Genomic DNA, 21469 nt, shown 5'->3' with positions numbered 1-21469 from the left:
CTCAACCCACTATCGAGGCCACAAACTGTCATAACTCGAAGGAAAGTGGCGACATCATAAATCATTGAATATGTTACGCTCGTATGTGTAGTACACGACAGGTTCAAATGGCAATTTGGGAGGGAACGCGCCGCACACCCGCTCAGCCAGCGGTGCGGAGTAGCGCGGGTGACGCGGACGTGCGGGTGTGCGGGGCGTCCCCCCGCCTCATACTCCGATTGCCATCTCAACCTGTCGCATACTGAACCTATAGTATAGGTGTTTTATAACCTCCGACCCAAAAAGAGGGGTGTTATAAGTTTGACGTGTGTATCTGTGTATCTGTCTGTGGCATCGTAGCGCCGAAACGAATGAACCGATTTTAATTTAGTTTTTTTTGTTTGAAAGGTGGCTTGATCGAAAGTGTTCTTAGCTATAATCCAAAAAAATTGGTTCAGCCGTTTAAAAGTTCTCTTCTAGTTTTCTTGTAGAAAAGAAGGTTAGATAACCGTTAGGTTCATAATATTATGTCAATTGACAAATGTCAAGCTGTCAAGATGGACGTTGCCTAGATAAATAATTATTTATTTGAAAATGATGTTTTGATAAACTCAGATCGTAGGCGCGGAATAGTCCAAAAAAATCGGTTCAGCCGTTTGTAAGTTATCAGCTCTTTTCTAGTTACTGTAACCTTCACTTGTCGGGGGTGTTATAAATTTTTAATTTATACTTGTTGATATTTTACTATTAGGAGTTTGCCCGCGACTAAACCACCAGAGGGCCTAGACAAACGGCATTCGATTCTTCTTGATTCGCCATCGTTTTAACGAAAGCGTAGTTCGATTGCTAGACAAAGTTACTTGCGATTAGCGATCGCCTATTCCATTTGTCTTTTCGATAAAAATAACTTTTGTCTATGGTCTCAGTTTCTTTGTCACTATTATTTTAAATGTAAGAGAGGCTTGCGCTTGACGACGATCTTGCCTGTAAAAACTTGTAAATCCATACTACCTATACTAATATTATAAATGCGAAAGTGTGCCTGTTTGTCTATCTGTCTGTCTGTCTGCTAGCTTTTCACGGCCCAACAGTTTAAACGATTTACCTTACATCCCGGGGAAGGATATAGGCTACTTTTTATCGTGGAAAATCAAAGATTTCCCACGGGATCCTTAAAAGTCCATCCGTTTAACCGATTTATATATGTACAGAGGTAGCTTGCATCCAGGCAACTGACATAGGGGACATTCTATCCCCGAAAAATTACAGAGTTCCAACGGGATTTCTAAAAAACCTAAATCCACGTGAACGAAGTCGCGGGCATCATCTAGTTAAAATATAAAAATTGAGGAGACGTCCAGCTGTGCTCAGTAGTTAGCCGGCGACGATAGGTTGATCACACTAATATTATAAAGGGGAAAGTTTGTGTATATGTTTGTTACTCCTTCACGCAAAAACTACCGAAAGGATTTTTTTTTAATTTTTTTTTAATTTTTTTTTTTTTGGATTGGGTTGTTTAAAGTGGAGATAGATTATACTCTGGATTAGCACATAGGCTACTTTTTATCCCGGAAAATTAAAGAATTCCCACGGGATTTTTAAAAACCTAGATCAACGCGGTCGAAGTCGCGGGCATCAGCTAGTGATGAAATAAAAAAAAACACTATAAATAAGGTAAAATACAATCCAGTGGTTTATTTAGTTAGATACTTGCCAACTCACTTCTAGCCGCCCCCAGAGTTAAAAGATTAAAATGAGCTGACGGGCTCGATATCTGATGGACGTTGGAGCATTGGCCCTTCCGTTTTAAATCCCAAATTTAGCCCAAATAATCTGCTTATAGACCCCCGACTGATTGCAGATAATAACAGGGGGAAAAAAAAAGAAAAAAAAAATTTAGTTAGATAAGCTCTGCCTGGAAAGCTAAGTTCAGTAGTGGGACAGCTGGGTTGTTGTTCCAGGTTTGAACCTTCATATTTTGCTGCTCGTATTTACAGTTGAAGCCATTGCACTGTAAAAATAAAACATTAAATTATTTTCAAACTATACCCTATTCAAGTAAGATAGAGCTAACAAGTGTAAATTAACACCCCCGACAAGTGAAGGTTACAGTAATAACTAGAAAAGAGCTGATAACTTTCAAACGACTGAATCGATTTTCTTGGATTGTACGGAACACTCTCGATCAAGCCACCTTTCAAACAAAAAAAACTAAATTAAAATCGGTTCATTACTTTAGGAGCTACGATGCCACAGTCAGATACACACGTCAAACTTATAACACCCCTCTTTTTGGGTCGGGGGTTAAAAATAGAAAACTAAACATTTTCTTACACTAGCTGTGCAGTTAGGCCCCGAACACTGAAACACATTATTTCAAAAGTCATAATATTATCATTTATTCAAAGTAGATGCTATTGTACCCTTTTTGATGGTCAGAAAGAAAGAAAGTTAGTTCGATTTGTAAGATGATAATATAGTGGTGATAATTAACTACGCAAACTTAAAACTAAAGGTACGAGGGTTCCAAACGCGCCCAGGTCTGAGAAGAGTCTACAACAAACTCAGCCGGGTATTCTTTTTATTAATATTTTTTTTAAAAGAATATTAGCCATTTTAATCATGACTAACATTCCCCTTTCCCCTCCAACTAAGCGTAAAGCTTGTGCTAGGAGTGGGTACGACAATAGTGCAACGGCTGGGGTTTGAACCGCCGACCTTTCGGTATTCAGTCCACTCCTATAACCGTTGAGCTATTGAGGCTTTTGATTTTTTTTATTAGTTACTACGTCCACGTCTATCCCACGTCTTTGTCCACGTAAGATTTGTTTTTGAAAATTCCGTGGGAACTTCTGGATTTGAAAAGTAACCATCCATCTCTAGAATGTAAAATACTTAATTAATTATGTAAAGTAGGTATTGTTTTCCGAAACAAGAATAAAACAAAATTGTACCTATTTTTTTTTTTTTTTTTTTTTTTGTTGTAAATTGTACCTTAAATTAAATTGTACCTTAGCCAAGCAGACCTCTCCTTCACACTGAAATATTTAATTTATGAGTAGGTATAGGTAAAAATAAATCAATTTTAGTCTTTCTTTCAAACGAGTTTAGAAAGCTATTAAAAATATGCTCCTGCATCGAAGATTATCCATGTACTTAATTATAACGAGAACTTGAAAGATTGTATACATGAATTTTTTTATTTTTTTATTCACTATAGGTAAGCGCTTGACCACAATCACACCTGATTTATCGGAACTGGAAATTTCTAGAGAGAAGACTATTTATCTTAGCGAACACACAGAATCTGGATACAAACATACATACATATTTACATATATACATACATACATAGACTGCTAGAATCATAACCCTTCCTTTCGGCTTTGCAACTGGAAAGTTCTAGAGAGAAGACTATTTATCTTAGCGTAGCTTGGAACATCTTCCAGCACGATGGACCATCGTTATAAAGAAGATACGGGAGGTGACTGGACGAGGAAGACTGAGGGCCGGGTGTGGTGAAGGTCATTTCGGAAGGCCGGCTTCCAATAGTGGACTTTCACAAAATTATTATAGATACAAGTGTAAATTAAAAATTTATAACACCCCCGACAAGTGAAGGTAACTAGAAAAGAGCTGATAGCTTTCAAACGGCTAAACAGATTTTCTTGGATGATAGCTAAGAACACCCTCGATCAAGCCACCTTTCAAACATAAAAAACTGAATTAAAATCGGTTCATTAGTTTAGGAGCTACGTTTCCACAGACAGATACACAGATACACACGTCAAACTTATAATAACCCTCATTTTGGGTCGGGGGTTAAGAATAAAAGAAAACGATCGATACTTACCTTTGCGGTACAATGCTTCCCCGAACACTAGAATATACAAACACAGTTTAGAATTGGTACCTAGTGCCAAGTAAACGGAGTTCAGCTCTCATTTGAATTTCAACCAATCGAACTTAAGAGGGCTCTCTCCGTCACTCGTTTCATACAATCGTAATTCCAATTTCATTTGAATATTAAGCAACCAAAGTCCATGAAATTTTGCAGACATATTCTAGAAACTAATATCTGTGTCTTGATTTTTCTAAAAATATGTAGTTTTAAAAAACTATAACCCGACTACGGAAAAAATGAAACAACTTGAACCCGACTTGGTACAAGTAAAATAAGCTAAAAAGAAAGAAACAAGATTGTGCTTAGTGCTATCATCGTCTTGATTGAGATTCAATACAAAGGCCGTGGTCGTGCGTTGTCGACAGCAAAAAGAAAATGTTCTAATTTGGTAGACAAATAAAATCATTGGGAATGCCGTCAATCAAGGATAAGAAATACGCTGTCGACAAAGCACGACCACGGCCTTTGTATTGAATCTCAATCAAGACGATGATAGCACTAAGCACAATCTTGTTTCTTTCTTTTTAGCTTATTTTACTTGTACCAAGTCGGAATCAAGTTGTCTCATTTTTTCCGTAGTCGGGTTATAGTTTTTTTTACTTTTTTTTATTTGAAACTTTTCCGTTTTAATAAGTCTATGATGCGACGAATAACCGAGGTCTCGCAAATAGCCAATAGGTGGTGCTGCTGAATGAGAAATAATAAAATTATAATAAAATGGGGTTTCTGTGCGTTGTAAGCAGCTAGTGGCGCCACCTGTTATGTCTAATCGAAACGAATTTAATTATAGTAAATTGGGGTTTCTGTCGCTTGGTATATTTTAATAATAACTATATTTATATTTATGAACTCAGAATTTTTTCCTCTTTCGTTGGACATCCCACTCGACACAATAGCAATAAAAAAAATTTGAGAGCCTCACTTTTTTTGATGTAACTTCCGTCAGGCCGATTTTTTTCGTATAAAGTATAGCCTATGTCACCCGGGCCATTACATAGAATCGATTGACACCTCATTCATCAAAATCGGCTCAGTAGTTTAGGCGCTACGGTGGAACACACAGAATCTGGATACAAACATACATACATATTTACATATATACATACATACATAGACTGCTAAAATCATAACCCTTCCTTTCGGCTTTGCAACTGGAAAGTTCTAGAGAGAAGACTATTTATCTTAGCGTAGCTTGGAACATCTTCCAGCACGATGGACCATCGTTATAAAGAAGATACGGGAGGTGACTGGACGAGGAAGACTGAGGGCCGGGTGTGGTGAAGGTCATTTCGGAAGGCCGGCTTCCAATAGTGGACTTTCACAAAATTATTATAGATACAAGTGTAAATTAAAAATTTATAACACCCCCGACAAGTGAAGGTAACTAGAAAAGAGCTGATAGCTTTCAAACGGCTAAACAGATTTTCTTGGATGATAGCTAAGAACACCCTCGATCAAGCCACCTTTCAAACATAAAAAACTGAATTAAAATCGGTTCATTAGTTTAGGAGCTACGTTTCCACAGACAGATACACAGATACACACGTCAAACTTATAATAACCCTCATTTTGGGTCGGGGGTTAAGAATAAAAGAAAACGATCGATACTTACCTTTGCGGTACAATTCTTCCCCGAACACTAGAATATACAAACACAGTTTAGAATTGGTACCTAGTGCCAAGTAAACGGAGTTCAGCTCTCATTTGAATTTCAACCAATCAAACTTAACAGGGCTCTCCGTCACTCGTTTCATACAATCGTAGTTCCAATTTCATTTGAATATTAAGCAACCAAAGTCCATGGGGCGCCAGCCAGGTAACCTCCCAGTGTGCCTGGATGCTGCTGGTCCCTTTTGGATGCGTCCGAGGGGAAGAGCAGTGTTCGGGCCGGTGCGCCCCGGTAACATGGCTAATAATTTCTCTTCGGAGATATTGTTGGCTATGGCTAATGACCTGGCAGGGGGGGGAGGTTTCTCCACGTGTCCCTCTGACTAGCAGAGGGCACAGTGGACGAAGCGTAGGACGGGACACGGGCGACGTGCGCGTCCCAGGGTCGGGGGACGCACTTCGTTGGTGCGTCCCGGAGGTGCGGTGGTGGGGACCGAGCAGGTCCCCAGTGGAGGGTCTGCCTCGGCAGACGTCGCTGGCTGGGTTGCGGTTGTTTGCTTCGGCCGTTCCCGTGACCCAGTCGCCAGGCAACGCGCAGTAGCGCCGCTGGGGTTTAGTGGGTATTCCGGTCGCCTCTCGGCCGGCGAGTCCCACATACTTTCCCTCCGGGGGGGATGCGTAAATGCATTCCCCAGCGTCAACAAAAAAAAAAAAAAAACCAAAGTCCATGAAATTTTGCAGACATATTCTAATATCTGTGTCTGTGGTGTTTTAGATTTTTCTAAAAATATGTAGTTTTAAAATTACAGGGGCTCAAAGATTTGTATGAATTTTTTTAAGACCGCGTAACTTTGAAACCGAATATTTTAACAGAAATCTGGAAAACTACAGACATAGATATTAGTTTCTAGAATATGTCTGCAAAATTATGAAACGAGTGACGGAGAGAGCCCTCTTAATGTTTCACATTCAACAATCAATTCAATGTGTGTAACATTCTAGGAAGTCATTCTGTGTCTGCCGTTTGCCAGATTTCCGTTCCAACATTTAGTTTCAAAGTTACACGGGCTCAAGTATTTACATACCCGTGTTACTTTAAAACTCGATATTTTTACGGAAATCTGTCAAACTGTATGTGACACAGATATTAAGTTTACATTTCTTCCAGTTTGATTGGTCAATAATAGTCTAATGAGAACTAAACTGCGTTTGTATGGGTAGCACTGAAGCGCGTGCTAAGGAAACTTCCCATAATTATTTGATTAACTAATCAGTGTTACAAATTGGAGTCTCGATAGCTCAACAGTTGAGAAGCGGACTGAAATCCGAAAGGTCGGCGGTTCAAACCCCACCCGTTGCATTATTGTCGTACCCACTCCTGGTACAAGCTTTAAGCTTAATTGGAGGGGAAAGGGGAGTATTAATCATGATTAGCATGGCTAATATTCTTTTAAGAAAAAAAAACAAAAAAAAAACAAATTAGTTGGTACCTTTGCTTGGCAGACACCACCTTCGCACTGAAAAAAGTATTTTTGCTAGTAGGTCTGTATAATTATTACTTAGGATGTAACATTGAGCCTATAGTAGTACTTAGCAGGTAAGTTTCAATAGTAGAAAGTTTTAACTTAAAAAGCGTGATAGTTAAAGTAAATTGAATCAGTAAATATTCCAAAGTTACAATAGAAAATTACAATTAGTGTAACTTAGGTGACCCGACAAAAAGACGGTTGTTATAAGTTTGACGTGTGTATCTGTGTATCTGCGTATCTGTGTATCTGCGTATCTGTGTATCTGTCTGTTGCATCGTAGCTCCTAAACTAATGAACCGATTTTAATCTACTATTTTTTGTTTGGAAGGTGGCTTGATCGAGAGTGTTATTAGCTAGACAATCCAAGAAAATCGGTTCAGCCGTTTGAAAGTTATCAGCTCTTTTCTAGTTACTGTAACGTTTACTTGTCGGGGGTGTTATAAATTAATTTACACTTGTTTACACTTGACAATTTACACTTGGGTCCTAATGCCCTAAGTGGCAGATTTATACCAACTTACAACAATGTAATTTGGTTGGTGGTGAATGTAAAAGAAATGACTCAATTTTGTGGACATGTTTTGGATATTATAATGTGGATAACAGGTACATACCACGATTAATTTGGTGATTTTATTATATTTATCCGTATCCGGTGGTATGTAATCGTTATTTTTATTCTTTTTTTTTGTGATTTTGTTGAGCTGAATAAACTTTTATTTATTTATTTATCCACATTATAATAGTGTCGTTAAACCACGAAATAAGCCTAAAATCACAAATTAAAAATACGAGTCAGTGGTAAGAGTGAATGATGTCAGTGCTCTGGTTTTAAGATTTCTACAAAAATGAGTAGTTTAAAGTAAAACAGGCTCAAAAATTTGCATACAAATCGTTGAGCACTTAGTCTATCTTAACAGTTAACGTTAACTTAAAAAAAAAAGTTTCACTAGAGACTATGTCTTTACCGTAGCTACAGTGTTATCTCCATTTGTCTGAAATAGAGAAAAATATATATCAAAATGAAAACTAAACTTTTTAAAATAAGTTTTTATTTAAATCCTGTACTAAACCGGACCTTTCGGCTTCATTATGGAGCCGAAAGGTATTTGTCAAGATAGATCCAATGAGAAGTTAAGGAGTTCCTATAGCCATTTCTCCGCTCTATCATGAAATCATCTCTATGGTATCATATTATTGCATTTTTCATCGAAGTTTGATTATATGTGTTCCAAATTTTAGCTCAATGGGTTGGGGAATCTGTCTAAAATTCAATTACAAGATTTGATCACAAACTGTAAATCAAATTCAAATTCAAAATATTTTTATTCAGTTAGAATTTTACAAGTATTTTGGAATCGTCAAGAGCATCTACCACTGGTTCGGAACGCCTTTCCTACCGAGAAGAGCCAGCAAGTGCAGTAAGGATAGTACTGCTGAGTACTGACCTACCAGAGGTTCGACGAACCATTTAGACCAGAGGTTCCCAGACTTTTTTTTTACCACCTCTGGGGGTGCACCTGGATCACTTTGGAAACTAATGATCTAGACAGAACAATCATACGGTAATTCGGGACTCCGGGACCTATGGCAGTCATAGCGGAGTCGTTATCTATACTAATATTATAAAGAGGAAACCTTTGTATTTTTGTATGTTTGTATTGAATAGGCTCAAAAACTACTGCAACGATTTCAAAATTTCTTTTACTATTACTTAGGGATTCTTCCGAATCCGTATAGGTTTATATTTTATCCCGGAAAATAGATAGGATTTTTCGTGGTAGTGAAAATTGTGGAGTAAGGCGTCGAAAAAACTGCCGTACGTTAACGATTCTCGCGAACGCTGCCTAAATGGTTAGAGATGTATGGTTGACTTCTATAGAAAAGTTGTAGAACTCAATAATGCCTACAAAAAAGTCCGCGATAGTATCGTCAAATACTAATCCTTATCCAAATAAACTATTTATTGAGCAACATTGTTTCAATAGCTATAAATTACTTTTTATTTTATTCCAATTGGACAATCCATTCAAAAGATATTACGAATTTAAAATTGTAATTAGTAATGTCCGCCCGTGCGAAGCCGGGGCGGGTCGCTAGTGGTACAATAATTTACCACGAGATTAGAGGCGTCGGAGTACTGCGTCTCTCTGCATACTGTGCTAATAGGGCACATTAAATAAAAGTCTGTAAACATGTGTATTATATGTATAGTAATAAATTTGAGAAAATAAAAATTTCTTACCTTTGAACGACAGGTTCCACCGTTGCACTATAAAAAAACATAGTAATTAAAAATATTACAAGAATGGAGAACTTCTGCCTTTTAGGAAGTTAGTGAAAAAATATTTTTAATAACTGCAAGGAGCTCCCTAAGTGATAGAAACTATTGTCTATTGGATATTCGAAAAAAACCGAAACCATAACCGAATCCAATAGAAACGCACACTCTGTATTCCTTATGTCATAGTGCGATGGGACGGTAATCAGAGAGAGATCATCAGACGCAGGATCAAAGACTTTCGTTTTTACGTGCTCTCCCAGGCACGGAGTCCGCCGACCATCGTTGCTTGAGAATTTCTTGACAGATTTTTTTTTTGGCTCGACTAGGGTTCGAATCTAGGAACTTACGATACCCAGCTGATTAAGCTAGTCACTAGGTCAACGGTGTACATTGGTTAATTAAATTACTGACAATATTTACGTGTGATATTGCGTCCAGTCCTAAGGCCTGTAAGAAAAGAAATCTATACAGGGTGTTATTTATAAGATACCAATAAAAAAAAAACGCGGAAAAAAGAATTTCTGTATTTTTAAAAATTTCGCACTGTAGTGCAAATAAAACATCTGACTGACACTAGAGGTCTACGAACGTTGCGTAGATAGATACCGCGTGGTCAATGCCGCATCGTAGGCGGGGCATTGAACCCAAGTTTTGCACGCTATACATAGCGGTTCTAAAATTGTTCGATGGTGGTGAAATTTTGTACAATTATTGTTGAGATTTGTGGTAATGTTTCTGATAGAGTTTGAGAGGATCTGAGTTACCATCACGTACAATTATCGTACAATGAAGTTTGAAAAAGCGGTTAATGTCGGAAAAGGTAACAGACAAGCAGACAGAGACACTTTTGCATTTATAATATTAATAAGGATTAGATCATTAAATTACTTGTGGTTTTATAATACTTACGTCAGAAGAGCAACTTCCGCCGACGCACTAAAATAATAAAAGTCGTATTTAATTTTACTTTTCTTCGAATGGATAAATAATGCGGGACCCAACAATGGAAGTTCACTTACATTAGAATTGCATTGTTTTCCATCGCACTGAAAAAGAAAGCTTAGATCGTGAAACTCGTATCAATAAAAAAAGGATTTTGTTTTGGAGTCGGTGCCAATAAGGTACCAATGTGGAAGCCCAAAACAGTATGAAGAATAAACGGTTTGTGTGGCTTGTAATAAACTAGCTGATGCCCGCGACTTCGTTCGCGTGGATGTAGGTTTTTTTAATTCCCGTGGGAACTCTTTGATTTTCCGGGATAAAAAGTAACCTATGTGCTAATCCAGGGTATAATCTATCTCTATTTAAAATTTCAGCCCAATCCGTCCAGTAGTTTTTGCGTGAAGGAGTAACCAACATACACACACACACACACACACACATACAAACTTTCTCCTTTATAATATTAGTGTGATTGGCACCGGCTCCAAAAAATATTATCATAGAACTGCAATGTACATTTTCACCTCTCTAGCTCAAACAGGGCGCCTTTGCTGCCTAAAACCAGTGAGCAACATTGAAATTTGCTCACTGGTTTTGTGAAACTTAAAACCAGTGAGAAAAAATAGTAGACCATGCAGCCTGGTAAGTCGTAGATGAATTATTCTTATGTTGTGTATTTTTTTTTTAGAATGCTTTGGATTGGCTTTTATCATCGATGGCATTTATTCAATTCATCGTCACAAGAAACATTCGGAAACATTCGGAAATGTTGTATATTATATTTTTTTTAACTCTCTATTTTATTATTTGAAATATTTGCTTTTTGTTAAAATGTGTTTTAGACTTTACAATTCACACAAGATAACTTCAATTCAATTTGTAACACAAGATGAAACGAAAAAGAAAATTAATATTGATATATTATTAATATATTTTATTTTATGATTGACACAATTCCGAACGCAGATTAAAAAGGAATAAAACATGGCGGAAAAACAAAAGAAAAATTGTCTATGAGGTCTAAAGCTTAATAAAAACATACCTATCTAATTCCTTTGTAGATAATTGTTGTAAAAGTTTTAAAAATAAGAAAATGAGTTATTCTAGTGACAATTTAAAACCATCAGTTATTAAAGGAATCAGTGTCTAACGCTGAATTAAACATTGTTCCGGAAAAGTGGCGTGAAAAATACTTGAAAGCCTTTGAATTATTTAACGATTGGAAATTTGTTAAAAGTGTGAAGATCTACTCAGAAACTGGTTTTATCATATAAACATGTAATATACATGGATATAAAAATATCTTAGTGTTTCAATAAATAATTATTTTCTTAGATCTTGTGTTTTCGCTATCGAGGTGAAAAGTTGTATGTATCACACGATAGCAAAATTTTTGTTTCTTGTGCCTTTGAACCCCTCGCTACACTCAGGATTCTAACTTATTATATAATTATTATTATAGAATCCTTCGCCCGCTCGGGGTTCAAACTAGGCACTCGCAGCAAAAATAAATTTTGCTATCTTGTTGAACAAATAACTATTATTAATGACTAGCTGATGCCCGCAGCTTCGCCCGCGTGGATTGGTCAGATCCCCTGCAGCATCAGGATTGAGGAGTTGGACTCCAAATTTTATAGGAAACAATGTCGCAAAGTTCCTATATCGATTAAAAAAGAAATGACGCAAATCGGTTCAGAAATCTCGGAGATTTCGGTGTACATAGGTAGAAAAACACAACTCCCTTTTTGAAAGTCGGTTAAAAAAGTAGCCTATTTTACTCCCTGGTCAATTCTCTACTTGTCTGTGAAAATCCCGTCAAAATCGGTTCAGCCGTTTCCAAGATTAGCCTTTTCAAACAGACAGACAGACAGACAGACAGACAGACAGACAGACAGACAAAAATTTTAAAAACGTGTGATTCAGTTATAGTATCGTTCAAATAACCATATGACCTTAATATGCGGTAGTTATTTCGAAATTACAGACAGACACTCCAATTTTATTTATTAGTATAGATTTTTACACCTGAACTTACCTTTGACGAGCACAATGCTCCTACACACTGTACAAAGAAAGACAAAATAAATAAATACAAACAAGATAAAGTTGAAAACTAAAAAACCAAAAACACTAAAAAGTAGAAAATAATTTTTGTTTAGCTACACATGTAATGTACCTAGGTATGAAGTCGAGCGAGCATAATATTAAAACAAAATTAGAAATCCAAGAGTGAAGCTCGCCCGACTTCATACCTAGGTACATTACATGTGTAGCTAAACAAAAATTATTTTCTACTTTTTAGTGTTTTTGGTTTTTGAAGTCGGTTTTATTTTTCTTTTGAAAATTTTTTATTTCACAATTTTTAGTGGCCCCACTGTACTATAATATGCTATGCCCAGTTAAAACCCTACTGTTTACTAAGCTATTACAGTGATCGCGAGCAATTTGCTCTTATCCATTGAGGAGTTCTGTTCTCCATCTCCGAAGATATTCATCAGATCTTCACCAAATTTATATGGGACCACCTGCAAAGTATACCCTTTCAAACAAAAAAAAATATTTCCAAATCGGTCCAGGGGTCTTTGATTAATCGGGGAACATACATAAAAAATAAAAAAAAAATAAAAAAAAAGATCCCGACGAATTGAGAACCTCCTCCTTTTTTGGAAGTCGGTTAAAAACCCGACTGCGATAGTCTTACAACACTGAAATATTAGAGTAAAATTGTTTGTCTGTCATTTGGTGTATTTTAATGTTGTTGTACATGAATACCCATGAATTCAGTATTTTCTTCTCTTTCATTTGACTCCCCATTCGATACAATAGCAAAAAAATATTTTTGGAGACCCCCACTTTTTTGATGTAACATCTGTTAGGTCAATTTTTCGTATAAAATATAGCCTATGTCACCCGGGCCTTTACATCGAATCAATTGACACCTCATTCATCAAAATATGCCCAGTAGTTTAGGCGCTATGGTGGACCGTGGAACACACAGAATCTGAATACAATACATACATACATATAATTATTTTTTTACCTGAGGCCGACATTTTTTCTCAAAGCACTGAAATAAGTAACATAATTTAGTAATAGCCCCAGCCCCCAGATCATATTTTTACAAAATATTTTTAGTGGTTTAATATTTACCAATGATTTACACATCATTCCGTCACACTAAACAAACAAAAAAAAAATTAATGTAAAAAATATGTAGCATTTTAAAAATTTAATAAATTATTTGAATAAATAAATTTTTTTAATTTCTAAGTCTAATAATATAATGTTATATGGTAATAATGAGATAATAAATAAATGAGAGAAAAATAATGTAAAATAACATATAACTCAAAATTTAAAAAACCCCCGACACAAAAACCTCTATAAGAAAACTAGAAAAGATTTTCTTCGATTATAGCTAAGAAAGAACACTGTCGATGAAGCCACCTTTCAAACAAAAAAACTAAATTAAAATCGGTTCATTCGTTTAGGAGCTACGATGCCACAGACAGATACACAGATACACACGTCAAAGTTATAACACCCCTCTTTTTGGGTCGGGGGTTAAAAATGTATTAAATGTAAACTTTGTATTCTCTATTTAGTGTATTCTCTATGTATGGAAGCGATAAGTTACGAAATGTATGGAACTAGGTTTTGATTTTGATTTATTTTTTTGATATTTTGATTTTTGCCTGAGGGTGTGTCCGTGGGTCATTTGTATTAGTTTTATTTTCCCCCATAATTCAAAGGACGCTTAAAACCCCCAACAATAAAAATATATTTCTAAAATCCATATACTTGTAAAATTCTGTTTGAATAAACATAATTTTGATTTAGATTTTAGGTTCGTACGTTGTTATTAGTTCTGTGTGCCTAACAACGCACTATTGTTTTGCGGACCTGTCGTAGACTAGACCTACGCAAATGCTACGCGGTAGCTACGCCACTACGATTTGCTACAGTTAATCGTAGCAGCAGATAAAAAAAAGCTACGCGTCTTTCACCCATATTCACAAACGTTACTATGAGGTCTCATAGTGTGCTCGAACGCACAGTGTGGGTTCCACCAATCAGATGACTGTGTCACGTCATTTTACAATGATCTGATTGGTGGAACCTACACTATGCGTTCGAGCGCACTGTGAGACCTCATAGTAATGATTGTGAATACGGCAGTTTTTTGACTCTATCGGTTCGGAATGAAGATTCTACTGTTAACTACTAATTTATATTGCGAAAGTTGAAATAATGAATGGATTTATTGACAAATAAATACTTGCGCAGTAATACTTGCCTCACATATTTTTTGCTTTTTTATTCGGAGGTTAGAGGTCTGACCCCAAGCACACTTCACTGACCTTTAAAGCCGATTGACACGCGCGCACGTACACGTGACACTTGCTTGTGTCGCGCGTGAATCCGTAGACATAACTGCACGCATTACGTCTACGCGAACGTTCATGCCACGCATGCGGTATGCCATATCTCATACAGTTCTATACATTACAACGCAATGCTACGCGCTACGTGTACGCGCGACGCGACGCATACGCGGCCTGTATGACCGGCGCATTAGAGAATATCAGTTGCTTTAACGGCGAAGGAAAACATCGTGAGGAAATCTGTATTGCCTGAGCGTTCCACATATTCTCAAAAGTGTGTAAAGTCTGCCAATCTGTATTTGACCAGCATTGTGGACTATGGCCTTAACTTTTCTCACCCAGTCTGCCATATGTGGATGATGAATGATGATGTATATTTGCCTCATCACACAGCATGCCTCAGTTTGTGTGGACTCATGGATTATAATTTTTTATTATGTTCTCACCGTTGCTTTCGACAGCTCTCCTCTTGTCTGAAAAATTATAATTGAATAGTGTAAAAGAAAATTCACCGCTCCCTTTAAATTTACCCAAAAATGATAAACAATCTTGTTCAAACGTAAACCGTTTAAACAAGATTGTTGTGTTAAGTTTTATTTTTTAATATATTTTTTGTTCTCATTTTAAAAATACCTGGCTACTTGAGCGATGTAATTTTGTTTTAAATCTGTCGTATAATACCTACTTTTCTTTATAATGGACTCGACTCTTAAAATCCATTGAGATTATCCATGGATTATCCCCAATCGTTACCACTCACACATCACTATCACTCGAACAAAGTCGCGAACAAAAGCTAGTAATAGTATGAAACATTATTTAGAAAATTTATATACCTGTGCTTTACAAAAAGCGCCGTAGCACTAAAAAAGAAAATAATCCATGAAAATCATTTTTTCCTTGTAACTCGTCTTGGTGACCGGACTTGGCAATTACCTCGGTCAGCATATTAGGCTGGCCATTCAACGAGGTAACGCAGCCAGCATTGTTACTCACTGCTCACTCATTCATTCACTCACTCACTCACTCACTCACCCACTCACTAGCTCACTGTAGTTTTCTGGTATAGTAAATAATTTGCCCATCTCAATTTCCGGGACGCAGTGTACCTCTGTGCCAGATTTCATATAAATTACAGATTACAGAGAATTACAAATATACAGATGGACCTTTAAGAATCCCGTGGGAACTCTTTGATTTTCCGGGATAAAAAGTAGCCTATGTAAGTAAGTAGCCCCGGGATGTAAGCTAACTCTGTATCAAACATCAAAATTGGTTAAACTGTTGGGCCGTGAAAAGCTAGTCGACAGACAGACAGACAGGCAGACACACTTTTGCATTTATAATATTAGTATGGATTTAGTTATTTAATTTGTGAAGTAAATTTTTATTGACTGAATAAATAGATTGAAAAACTCATTTTAAACATGGAAACGATTCAATCTGTTTAGTTATGATTTAGAAAAATACTCACAGTTGCCTGGCCTTGGTATCCTAGGCACTAAAAATCATCAAGATTAATAACAGTCTTATTAATTATGAAAAACAAGTGAGTAACCAATGGCAGAAAAAATAATAGACCGCAAGCATAATTATTTTAACAGGGCTCTCTCCGTCACTTACTCCATACAATCGTAGCCCCAATTTCATTTGAATAATAAGCAACCAAAGTCCATTAAATTTTGCAGATATATTCTAGAAACTAATATGTGTGCCTGTGGTGTTTTAGATTTTTCTAAAAACATGTAGTTTTATAATTACAGTGGCTCAAAGATTTGTATGTGAATTTTTAAGACTGCCTAACTTTGAAACCGAATAGTTTAACGGAAATCTGGAAAACCACAGGCATAGATATTAGTCCCCGGAACGTTTCAACAAAATTCCATTGAGTTTGATTGGTTAGTATACCAATGAGACACGAACTACGTTTGTATGGACCGAGTGACGTAGAGACCTTAAGCTAAAATTGTTGTTGAAGTTGTAAAGTTCCCAAGGTTTCTTATTGTTATTTCTAAGAAATTGTTATTTTTTTAATACTTGGTATACTTACTTCAGCCTTACAGAACATATTGTGGCACTGAAAAGGAGACAATTTTTATAGAAGCAGGCGTTATTTTGCCGAAGTTCATGATATACAAGGAACCAATAGCTTAATTTGCTATAATCCGCCAAACCAAACAAATCTGTATGGTGCAACATGCAGCATGCGACATGCACCGCCCGCCCTCCCACTGATAAACATCCAGGAAAAGCCAGCCACCACCACTCAACACCACACAAATCCCAAAACCACTCGACGCACGTTTTGCCCCGACACCAGTGTGCCTAGTGGGAGATTTTTAACCTATTCGATCGCGTAAAAGTTAACTGCGTTTTGTATGGAATTGAAACAGCGCCATCTTCTTGTCACTAGATGGCGCTGTTTCAATTCCATACTAAATCAATACTTAAAAATCTCCCACTAGGCACACTGAGCATCCTCAGCAGATGTAGACCTTACAATGCCTACTTGCAAAGTCAATTACTTTACAATAACTAACTGATTGTAATACTATGACAAAATCATTTCGCTTAGAGGGGTCCCTCCGTGACTCGCTCCATACAAACGTAGTTCCAATTTCATTTGAATAATAAGCAACCAAAGTCTATGAAATTTTGCAGACATATTCTAAAAACTAATATCTATGCCTGTGGTTTTCCAGATTTCTGTTAAAATATTCGGTTTCACCGTTACGCGGTCTTAAAAATTCACATACAAATCTTTGAGGCCCTGTAATTTTAAAACTACATATTTTTAGAACAATCTAAAACACCACAGGCACAGATATTAGTTTCTAAAATATGTCTGCAAAATTTCATAGACTTTGGTTGCTTAATATTCAAATGAAATTGGAACTACGATCGTATGGAGTAAGTGACGGAGAGAGCCCTGTTAAAATTTCAGCACGTACAAGTACGTAATAAGCAAATATTAATAGCACTTACTACATTTACACATTGGTAATTCCCGAAGTTGGTGAGTTTGGAAAAATAGTTTTTCACTGGAAAAAAGAGATGAATGTAACACCATGACTACAGAAATCTGGCAAAATTGTATGGAGATGCTCACATCTAGTGGATTAAGAGTCAGCGTGAAAGACCTTCGTCCATACTTAATATTATAAATGCGCAATTGTGTCTGTCTGCTACCTTTTCAGGACCCAACATTTTAACCGATTCTGACGAAAGGTACAGAGTTAGCTTATATCCCGGAGACGGACATAGGCTACTTTTTATCCCGGAAAATCAAAGAGTTCAGACGGGATTCCTAAAGACCCATCCGCTCAACCGATCTGTATGAAATTTGGTACTGAAGTAGCTTGCGCCCATTTTATTGACACAGACAACTTTTTATCCCGGAAAACCAAACATTTCCCACGGGATCTTCAAAAACTTACATCCACGTGGACGAAGTCGCGGGCATCCTCTAGTTAGTTTATAAATGCTGAAAACTTGATCTAATCACACCTTGTCTGAAGCTTAGATTGAAACCTCTATTTATTCTTCCAGGATTTAAAAAATAAAATATTCATTTCCATAACAGAGACCTTTTTGGACAGGTCATGTCCGGAAAATTTCCGGCGCAAAATCTACCGAGAATCCGGCTATAATTTTGATTTGCATACACAATTGCCGGTCATATAAAGGCCTTTCACACGAGCCGGTCTCATTTGCTCGCCGATTCAAACATCACACCCATATCTCACTTCCCAGGCGACCCAACTCTGTCAGTTGCAAAAGTGTGACATGAATTTTCAATTTTGTACTCGTAACATTTTTTGTGGTTTTACCGCCGCTTGTATTTCATTGCCTGAACCGATCGCCGGCCACTACTGTGCACTCGTCTCTAACTAAAGGAGTATGGGTTTAATGAAAACTGACATACCCCTTCCAGGTTAGCCCCCTTCCATCTTAATCTTAGACTTACCACCAGGTGAGATTGCAGTCAAGGGCTAACTTATAACTGAATGGTCCTTGCAACTTGTCGATCTATTCTTCTACTGAAATCTAGTGGGAGGTCTTTCAACGCTTCGTTTCTGGCGCGGAGTCACCATTTGAGCATATTGGGACCCCAACGAGCATCAGTTTTACGAATAATGGCAAGTAGCAATTCACAGCCATGCAACTTCAGCTTCAAACCCGTTAAGTCATGTCGGTTACTCTGGTACTCCTACGATTCTCTTCATTTCTATAGTTCTCTCCATCGCCTGCTGTGTCTCTGAGCTTTCTCATGAGGTCCATATTTAGCGAGCAATGTAAATGCCATATATCTTAATATTACGAAGCTGGTTCCTAACTTACCTTCAGAAAAATAATTTTTTCTCGTTTTATCATTGCGAAACTGAAAAAAAAATCCTGAGTAGGTACACATAGAATACAAAATAGGTAACATTTTATCGCGTAATCGGGAGCAGGATATATTACTTTTAAGTGGGAGATCCCAGGGCAGTTTCAGAATTTATAATTTCTTGAGTTGTTACTGGTATGGTACTATGGTGGGAGGCTACGGACGTGGCTAGTTACCATCCTACCGGTAAAGACGTGCCGCTAAGCGATCTAGTTACGGTACGATGCTGTGTAGAAACCAAAGGGATATGGGTTTAATAAAAACTACCATACACATTCTAGGTTAGCTCGCTTCCATCTTAGACTGAATCATCACTTACCATCAGGGAGATCGCTATCAAGGGCTAACTTATACTTATGTGAATAAAAAAAAATCTGATTTCTGACAATATTCATTGTAATCGCCCTCACTAAAGACCATGATCAAGTTAGAAATTAGTTGATATTACACTAATTAAAATATAATTGATACTAACTATGTAGGTAATTAATAATAAAGTAATTATTATTGTTAACTATAATAAAATCCAATTCGGATAGAGCAATTTCAATTTTAGGGTAATTTCAAACATAAACTGCTGCCTGTAATTAGACGGAGCTGATTGATTGTTAGGCATAGTAATTTTACTATGCGTACAGTAAAATGACGATAAAATTTTGACTGACTGACTGATCTACTTATATCAAGTCAGTCAGTCACCTTTTCCTATTATATTATATTTAGATTAAATCTTTGTCAAGAGCAGCTGCCGAGTTTCTGACTGGATCTCCTCAGTAGGAAAGGGATTCCTAACATGTGCGTGGTAGATGCATTTGACGATTCAAAAGTACTTCTAATTATCATCATCATGATCAACCCATTACCGGCCTACTACTGAGCACGGGTTTCTTCTCAGAGTGAGAAGAGTTTAGACCAGACCACGCTGGCTTTATAATTTTACTAGAGGATGCCCGCGACTTCGTCCGCGTGGATTTAGGTTTTTAAAGATCCCGTGGGAACTGTTTGATTTTCCGGGATAAAAAGTTACTTATGTCAATTACAGGGACGCAAGCTACCTTGGTACCTTTCATACAAATTGGTTAAGCGGATGAGTTTTTAGGAATCCCGTGGGAACTCTTTGATTTTCCGGGATAAAAAGTAGCATATATCCGTCCTCGGGATATAAGCTAACCCTGTACCAAATGTCATCAGATTCGGTTAAACTGTTGGGCCGTGAAAAGGTAGCAGACAGACAGACACACTTTCGCATTTATAATATTAGTATGGATTTGGATAAAAAAAAAGTAAAAATATTTTCTATTTCTTACCGTGTCACCGCTCAATACTAAAGAAAGAAACGCGACCAAAATAGAATACGATACAATCGACGCCATTTCGATGAGTGAATCAAATTTGCTGCTTTCATTTGGCTTCCAATTAATTTTGACACCATGACTGATATAATTCGTCACAATCGCGATAAGAGAAAATTAACTTTTCTTGTTGTTGTCCTCCACAATAAGGGCGCCTTCAAATTTGCCGCTAAGCGTCGCGCGGAGGCACCGCGTTGTATGTAAATAGAATGCTTGAAAAGAGCAACCGCCGAGTTTCTTGCTGGTTCTTCTCGGTAGGAACGGCATTCCGAACCAGTGGTAGATTATTTGACGATTCAAAAGCACTTGTAAAAGTTTATTTGAATAAAAATATTTTGAATTTTGAAAAGCCGATTGACACGCGCGCACGTACACGTGACACGTGCGTAGTGATGCGCGTGAATCCGTAGACATAACTGCACGCATTACGTCTACGCGAACTTTCACGTCACGCAAGCGGTATGCCATGTCTCATACAGTTGCATACATTACAACGCAATGCTACGCGCTACGCGACGCAGCCTGTGTGGCCGGTGCTTTCATCCATATAATTTCAATCGATGTAGCGCTGCAGTCGAATAGGCAGAGAGATGAAATTTTCATAGAGTGTAAGGTATTTCTATTGCCACTGTAAATAAAATAAATAAAATAAAAAAGCCTTTTAATTCTCATATTCCTTAATTAGTTACATAGTAGATTAGTTTTGTTAGTTATTACATTTCCCTTATTTTCCTAAGTGAGTGTGTATAATAAGTGAACAATTTTTAGGGTTCCGTACCTCAAAAGGAAAAGCGGAACCCTTATAGGATCTCTTTGCTGTCTGTCTGTCTGTCCGTCCGTCCGTCCGTCCGTCGTGTCTCTGTCAATAAAACCTATAGGGTACTTCCCGTTGACCTAGAATCATGAAATTTGGCAGATAGGTAGGTCTTACACAACAACAAGGTTGGTCTTACAGGACAAGTAAAGGATTAAATCCAAAAACCGTGAATTTGTGGTTACATCATTAAAAAAAAAGGTGTTTAAATTTTAGTAAAGTAAGATAACTATACCAAGTGGGGTATCATAATATGAAAAGGTTTTAAGTGTACATTCTAAGACA

The 21469-nt window shown here is 37.1% G+C and overlaps 1 protein-coding gene across 3 annotated transcripts; it reads right to left on the bottom strand.

Moving 5' to 3' along the window:
* Positions 1-1788: 1788 nt before the first annotated feature.
* LOC123877967 (keratin-associated protein 9-1-like) lies at positions 1789-20439 on the bottom strand. Of its 3 annotated transcripts, XM_045924914.1 has the most exons (21): positions 20326-20439; positions 18973-19012; positions 17617-17672; positions 16682-16708; positions 16106-16132; positions 15468-15494; positions 15078-15104; positions 13397-13423; positions 13287-13313; positions 12282-12308; positions 10324-10350; positions 10214-10240; positions 9725-9751; positions 9266-9292; positions 7989-8015; positions 6982-7008; positions 5496-5522; positions 3833-3859; positions 2991-3017; positions 2314-2340; positions 1789-1990 (listed from the first exon to the last, which is right to left on the bottom strand). In XM_045924914.1, the coding sequence occupies exons 1-21, from the start codon at positions 20389-20391 to the stop codon at positions 1880-1882; spliced, it is 732 nt and encodes a 243-aa protein (XP_045780870.1). In that variant the 5' UTR covers positions 20392-20439; the 3' UTR covers positions 1789-1879. The 3 variants fall into 3 exon arrangements, with proteins under 3 accessions (XP_045780870.1, XP_045780871.1, XP_045780872.1); XM_045924915.1 differs by lacking the exon at positions 3833-3859; XM_045924916.1 differs by lacking the exon at positions 5496-5522.
* Between the last annotated feature and the right edge of the window lie 1030 nt (positions 20440-21469).

The sequence above is a fragment of the Maniola jurtina genome, chromosome 25 (genome assembly GCF_905333055.1).
Source record: "Maniola jurtina chromosome 25, ilManJurt1.1, whole genome shotgun sequence".
Taxonomy (NCBI): domain Eukaryota; kingdom Metazoa; phylum Arthropoda; class Insecta; order Lepidoptera; family Nymphalidae; genus Maniola; species Maniola jurtina.
This window is presented reverse-complemented; position numbering and strand designations above follow the sequence as displayed.